This window comes from Doryrhamphus excisus, linkage group LG2, assembly GCF_037039965.1.
Source record: "Doryrhamphus excisus strain RoL-2023G ecotype Guam linkage group LG2, RoL_Dexc_Guam_v1.1, whole genome shotgun sequence".
Classification (NCBI taxonomy): Eukaryota; Metazoa; Chordata; class Actinopteri; order Syngnathiformes; family Syngnathidae; genus Doryrhamphus; species Doryrhamphus excisus.
Window position 1 is genome coordinate 23,536,757 of NC_136358.1, and position 7,549 is coordinate 23,544,305.

General features: G+C 42.7%; 1 protein-coding gene across 1 annotated transcript; it reads right to left on the reverse strand.

Moving 5' to 3' along the window:
- Positions 1-2,326: 2,326 nt before the first annotated feature.
- Positions 2,327-4,536, reverse strand: LOC131109574 (Krueppel-like factor 2). The gene is made up of 3 exons (XM_058061735.2): positions 4,216-4,536; positions 3,256-4,144; positions 2,327-3,169 (listed from the first exon to the last, which is right to left on the reverse strand). The coding sequence occupies exons 1-3, from the start codon at positions 4,285-4,287 to the stop codon at positions 2,994-2,996; spliced, it is 1,137 nt and encodes a 378-aa protein (XP_057917718.2). The 5' UTR covers positions 4,288-4,536; the 3' UTR covers positions 2,327-2,993.
- Positions 4,537-7,549: the final 3,013 nt, after the last annotated feature.

Below are 7,549 nucleotides of genomic sequence, written 5' to 3' on the forward strand. Positions count from 1 at the left end.
TTCTATACTGTAAATATAAAAGACAATGATGCTTTGGCAGATCTTGGATTATTATACGATTCTATTTTGCTAACCTTATTTAGCAATAGCACTGCAAACTACAAGCACAACAATAAGATATATATTATCAATTATCTATAAGAAATCCCAATTGAAACAAAGCATGATTATCTTTTCTATTTAATCTGATTATATCGGGAAAGTGTACTTAATCAAATGGCCATCGTGTGTATCAAATGTGCATCTCGTGTTTTATTTTCCTTGCACTACTGGAATACGTTACATTAGGAGCTCCACAGGGTTTGATGCAACATTGTTTTTTATTTAAAACCACTGATACTGTTACAGCGTGTGATTAGTAATATATCAGTAATAATATACTTTACACCACGGCTGGTTTTTAGACGCTTCATTCTGAATTTGGACTTCTCTTTTTACCACAATATCTCCATCTGTCCTAGACACTACCACTAATCTACATACTCTACCTATTTATCAACATATATGTGTCATGTTACAGGATGTGTTAATATCTGGTGGTTTCTAAATGATTGATCGAGCAGTTCTGGATGAAAGTCAAACTTATCTTTTCATTATTTTTATTATTAATAAAAAAAAAAGCAACCTATGTGGGAATTTAACATTGTGAAGTAGCAAAGTTTCATAGTGAAACTCCCAAGACAAAAGTGAAATGAGAATGTTTGAATTTGCATTCAAACCTGCAGATATTTTTGGACCTTTTGCCCACTTCCTTCTTTTTAATATGAACAATGTCTCTCTCTTTCTCAGAACATCACCACCGTGGACCAGCTGCTGCGTCTAGAACTGGATGCAGGACCATTTTACATATTTTCTATAGCACCTGTCGACCGTTTTTGGAAATCCAGTTGGAATAGGTGCAGATTCTGGAAGATCTGGAAAGCCTTCTGCACCGGTTAGCGTATCCACAGCTGAACACAAAGCACTGAAAATGAGTCTAAGCCTTTGAAAAGCAAAGTCATGGGCCATCTCAATGGCAAAGGCAAAAACGTTTTCTCTCTTTGAATGCATTCGCATTGTTGGGCCGTTCTTTTGAGCGTTACTTTGCTGCTGAGGGTGGACGTGTTAAAACATTTGAAATTTCTTTAACGATTCTGAGGGTCATGGAAAAAAATAATCAAGTGGTAGACCCCCCCCAAAAAATATCACAAAAGATCTCATTGACTGTCCGTCCTTGCAATATTCATTTCAGTAATCAGAAATACTGAATAATCTGTTCTTTAGCATACCAGATTGCTATATGCTATTTGTTTGATTTATTTGACCTCTAAAACTAATAAGAATGCTTTTTAATTGCAGCCAAGCCAACATTGGATTAATCGTGATAAAGGTGACGTGCAGCCCACCTCATGGCCAAAGACAAACGGTAAAGACAATCCTGATTAATTTGCATATTCATGCAGAATGTTACAATTGAGTAAACATTGAATCCCGATTTTACAATGTAGAAACGATGTGTTTAGTGTGTGCGTCACACATAATCGACCCCTCCACCACCTTCTCCTTTCTCAGCAGGAATTGATCATCTGGACGTGTGTTTGGATCAACATACAGCATACATGGACACCTTGTTTCTCCCCAGTGGCGGTAGCACTCATGCACCATCACGCTTGACCGTATAGACAAGACACATCTTGCTCCTTAGGTGGGTTGCCAGATAGTTGTCGGCGGATACCACATCTATACCGCTATGCAAGCTGTACACTGACTACTCTAAGGCACATGTTGCATTCCTCTGTAATTCCTAAATACCGTATGATTCAAACGCTAAAAATCTCGCCATGAATCACATCTTGGTTGATTCATTTCAAACCGACTGCAGCGGCGCACCGAGGCCCAAATCATAAAACCTCCTGTCCATGTCCAAATACTTGTGGACCCGGTCAAATTGGCGCCCGGCCGGGATGCTTTTGAAGCGGGCGGAGTGACACCACGCAGCTTTGAGACGGGTAGCCTTGTATGTAATTGTAGTATTAAGGGGGCTGCGTTTGATGTTGCTGTAATTTCTAGCCATCAGAAAAGTGGGAATTTGAGGGCTCCCTGATGAGGCTTTGCTGCGTGCGCCCCTCTTGTCCAGACGGCTCCGGGCTCACTCTGTAATCATGGAAAATGGAGTGTTTGTATTTATAGGCTAAGCCCACAAGTGGCTGCAGCTTGCGTGTCCCTTGCAGCTGCAAAACATCACAGTGGAAATCAAGCGCTCATATTTTTTCAAAGTAAAGCGCTTTGCACAAATGGCAACATGTAGAACCCACTTTGCTGTGATGCCGTTCCCACAAAACACAAGTCACTTTCAGATTTTAATATTTACAATAAATACACATTTGGCAGTATAAAATCATGTACATATATATATATTTAAGTACAAAATAATGCACAGGACGTCAAGCCCTGATAGTGTACAGAAGGGGGCTGGAATCACCACACAATAATAATAATAATAATAATAATAATTAAGCCATTCAGTTCATTCATTGAGGCAGTTTTCTTTGGGAAAAACATTGTCTTTTGCACTTCCTGCGGACAAGATTGTCTACTAAAGTGGTGTGTGTGTGTCACCGTCAACAGTAGCAGAGTCATAGAAAGGCACTTGTGTATCACACGTAGCTTTCCAGTTGTGTCAATGCAGAGCAGAATATGGACTACATCTCAATACCTGGGGATATCAGGCATAAACTAAAATTTTATTGGTCGCCGTCAGCACAAATATGAAGAAATACATTCTTCAGCTGTGTACTATATGGAATATTATAGTTTCCTAAGATATTCCCATGTATTGAGATGCATCAGGTACAGGGCCAGCCCCTTTTTTCCAAGCAAAGTAGTACCAGCCACATTATTGGATAACATTCTTAATATTAGAATCATATATATATATAAAACAAAGTCTTTGGTCACGTGGAAATATTTTAAATATCAAAACCATCCCAACAACCCCCCCAAAAGTGAGTCCTTCACATGTGTCTCTTCATGTGCAGTGCGAGGTGATCAGACCTGGAGAAGGCCCGCTCGCACAGGTGACACTGGAAGGGCCGGTGTCCGGTGTGTTTGCGGAAGTGACGCGTCAGCTCGTCCGAACGGGCGAACTTCCATCCGCAGCCTTCCCAGCTGCAGTGATACGGCTTCTCACCTGCACGGAAACACGCGTGATTAAGGTGGGGTTGTTTTGGATTGTGATCCGTGGTGCGTTTGGACGCTGCGAAACGCTGCTCTTACCCGTGTGCGTGCGCAGGTGCGCCTTCAGATGCGAGCTCTTCGTGTACGTCTTCCCGCAGCCGGCGAAGGTGCAGGTGTGCGTGGCGGTGCGCTTCCTCGGCCAGGTGCGTCGCCCCCGCTTGGGCTTGGCCTCCAGAAGCTCCAGTGGGGAGGACGGCGGCGTGAGCATCACTCTCTGAGCGCCGGGCTGCATGCTGAGGGCTTCGTCGTAGACGCCGAAAGCCGGGTGGTGCCCTCCATGGTAGGCCATGTGCATGTGATGGGGTGCGTGTTGGAAGGAGGTCGGGTTGTGGTACTTGTGACCGGAGAAGCAGCTCATCTGCGGGCACATGTCCGAGGCCGCCTGCTCGTCCGGGCTGAGAGGGGGCGTCAAGGGGGAGATGGCCACTCGGGGTTGCTCGAAGGACATCATGCAGGAAACGTTCCCCTCCTGCTTGATCTTGCTGCAGCTTTGAGGCACCATACCCAACACGGGGCCGTAGCTCTCCATGGGGGGCTCCACCTTGATGTCCTGGCGCGGGAACGGCGTGGTGTTGACGTAAAACCTGCCCTGCACTGCGGGGGGGCTACGCGTTGCGCCGTAGCCGCCGCCACCACCGCCACCTCCGGGCTCAGAGCGCAGCAGCTCCGTCATGAGGCTGGCACCGTACGGCGGTGGCGGGGACCGGTGGTCCCCGGACGCGGTTGGGAAGGCGGCCTCCTCGCTGTACACCCCCGGGTCGGACGGAGCCACGTAGGCGGTGCTGTTGGCCAGAATAAAATCCAGATCCAAGTAGTTGCTCAGGTCCTCGTCGTCCTTTTTGGCGCACAGGTTCTCCACCCCGTGCACCGTCTCCAGCATGGAGCAGACCCCGGATGAGGGGGGCTTGTCACTTTCTGCTTTCCACCTCTGAAACGTCAAAACACGCATTTAAAAAAAAGTCTGGTTTCAGGCAGAACTCTACAAGACTTTAGACTTACGTGTTCCCACGGCTTCTCTCTGGCGTTTGTGAAAGTGGAGAAGGACGGCAGCATCACCCCCGATAGAGCCATGTTTTGGTTTTGCGTGGCAACACAAAAAAAGCTGCGCGTAAATCCGTGCGCCTTTTTCCCCCGCTTGATCCGCAACAAGTGTTCTCGCCCGGCTGTGTGCTGCGAGTAGGAGGGCTCCTTTTTATAAGTCCCCGTCCCCGGTCGGGCTCGGCCAATTGTGGGGCAGTCAGGAAACCACGTCGCTGGCGTGTAATTTTAGCGCTTTATAAAGCGGCTTGCAGGGGAACTCTGGCGCTTCCAGTGCGCGCAATGAAGGCTACGGTGCTCGGCTAGTCAAGCTCTTTAAACGTACGGGGAGGGGGGAGGAGGAGACGTGCCCACGTGTAATGACGCACAACCCCCCCACACACACCCCACTGTCACGCCCCACTTTGAGCTGGAAAAAAAGTGTCATGTCGCTTTCAAACACACTCCAGCCGTTCATATGGCAACCGTTACGTAATGCGGTATTCAATGGACAGATATTGAACAGATATGTATATGCTCAAGACAAGAAAATGATAATTTTGTTGTGGGTGTGGCTTGCAGGTGCGCATGGAAGTGTCCCTAATATATCGGGGTGTCTCATGCCGATGAATGGAAGAGCAACAGGTTTTGTTGCGGCCCAGCAGGCTTGTCCAAACAGGCGCCAGTCTGGTCGGACAAAGCGGGGAAAAGAAGCATTAAAGCGGCTTGGATGTAAACATGATTTCTAGCAACATCCCATTCAAGTGCTAATGCTTTTATTTGCATCACAACCGCGGCGGCAGCACGGAAACTTAAGACGCCGATATCGATGGTTGGTTTGGGGCAGCAATTATAGCTATAGGCGTGGATTGGATAGCTATAGCTATAGATATGAGGTGTCACGTGTGTCACTCTTTGTTTTTAGACGTATGTCATCTCTTGTTTGGACACACCTTGGATACATACACTACATATATGTACGTGTGTATGTATGTATGTATGTATATGTGTGTATGGAGACTGTATATATACAGTCTATATATACACAAACATATATGTGTGTGTATGTGTACATGTGTGTATATATATGTATATGTGTGTATGTACGTATGTGCATATGTATTGCATATTGCATGTGTATGTATGTATGTGTGTGTATATGTATGTGTATGTACGTGTGTATATATGTATGTATGTGTATGTATGTGTGTGTATATATGTATGTGTATGTACGTGTGTATACGTATATGTATGTATGTGTATGTACGTGTGTATACGTATATGTATGTATGTGTATGTACGTGTGTGTATATATGTATGTATGTGTATGTACGTGTGTGTATATAAGTATATATGTGTATGTACGTGTGTGTATATATGTATGTATGTGTATGTACGTGTGTGTATATATATGTATGTATGCGTATGTACGTGTGTGTATATAAGTATGTATGTGTATATGTGTATGTACGTATGTGTATGTATGTGTGTGTATATATGTGTGTATGTGTATGTACGTGTGTGTATATATGTGTGTATGTGTATGTACGTGTGTGTATATAAGTGTGTATGGGTATGTACGTGTGTGTATATATGTGTGTATGTGTATGTACGTGTGTGTATATAAGTATGTATGTGTATGTACGTGTGTACATATGTATGTATGTGTATGTACGTGTGTATATATGTATATATGTGTATGTACGTGTGTGTATATATGTATGTATGTGTATGTACGTGTGTGTATATATATGTATGTATGCGTATGTACGTGTGTGTATATAAGTATGTATGTGTATATGTGTATGTACGTATGTGTATGTATGTGTGTGTATATATGTGTGTATGTGTATGTACGTGTGTGTATATATGTGTGTATGTGTATGTACGTGTGTGTATATAAGTGTGTATGGGTATGTACGTGTGTGTATATATGTGTGTATGTGTATGTACGTGTGTGTATATAAGTATGTATGTGTATGTACGTGTGTACATATGTATGTATGTGTATGTACGTGTGTATATATGTATATATGTGTATGTACGTGTGTATATATATGTATGTACGTGTGTGTATGTATGTATGCGTATGTACGTGTGTGCATATGTATGTATGCGTATGTACGTGTGTATATATGTATGTATGTGTGTGTATATGTGTGTGTATGTACTTGTGTGTATATAAGTGTGTATGTGTATGTATGTATGTGTGTGTACATATGTATGTATGTGTATGTATGTGTGTGTATATATGTATGTATGTGTATGTACATGTGTGTATATATGTATGTATGTATGTGTATGTACGTGTGTGTATATAGCTATGTATGTGTATGTGCGTGTGTATATACGTATGTATGTATGTGTATGTACGTGTGTATATAAGTATGTATGTGTATGTACGTGTGTGTATATATGTATGTATGTGTATGTGCGTGTGTGTATATATGTATGCATGTGTATGTACGTGTGTGTGTATATATGTATGTATATATGTATGTATGTACGTATGACAATTATCGCCCCAATATCAGTATAAAAATATATTGGTCGACGTCGGTATTGGATTTTTTTCCCAATCATGAAAAACGATATAAAAAAATGTTGTACTGTATACAATGTCATGTCATGTTACACATATCGGTATCCATATCGGCTGATATCGGTATTGGAAATTGACAGTTTCAACAAAAAAGCCAATATCGGACAATCCTAATATAGTTTTTATAAATATTACAGTAATATAATAAATATACAATATTATAGGTCATGAGATGGTGTGCTTCATGAAATGTCATGTCTTCCAGCTCACTCCGTGATTGGCCAGTGGTGATGATGGACATGATGATGATGATGGAGATGATGATGTCAACAAACGGCTCACCTCACGTCCAGCTGTCCTTGTCCGCCGTCAGCGTCTTGTGTGTAAAGTGTATCACGCATCATGAGATCTGGTAAGGTCAGCTGATCCAACCTTGTCTACAACCCGTACGCATGTCTTCCACGTATCTGAGCTTTCTACGATATCACTCTTCTTCTTCTGTATCACGTCCATTGGATAAAAACAATGCTTCCATCACGTGCCACCACAGGGTCGTCCTTTATTAGCGTGACACTTCTATTTACAGTATCTATGTATCTCATGACAAAATGGCAGAAATAGCAATGAGTCTCTCATTGGAATTTTGGACAGTCATCTTTGCAAAATTGTTGTATGCATCATAAACCTGCACACTCAATTTATACCTTTATACTGAAAGGTCGATCATAATGTATGAATTATGTATCATGATATCAGTGTATTTTTGATTGTTTT

Coding starts and splice junctions, on each gene's coding strand:
- LOC131109574 (XM_058061735.2), bottom strand. CDS start 4,287: ATGGCTCTATCGGGGGTGATGCTGCCGTCCTTCTCCACTTTCACAAAC. Junction 4,145..4,215: donor GAGAGAAGCCGTGGGAACAC/GTAAGTCTAAAG, acceptor TTGACGTTTCAG/AGGTGGAAAGCAGAAAGTGA. Junction 3,170..3,255: donor GCACCTGCGCACGCACACGG/GTAAGAGCAGCG, acceptor GTTTCCGTGCAG/GTGAGAAGCCGTATCACTGC.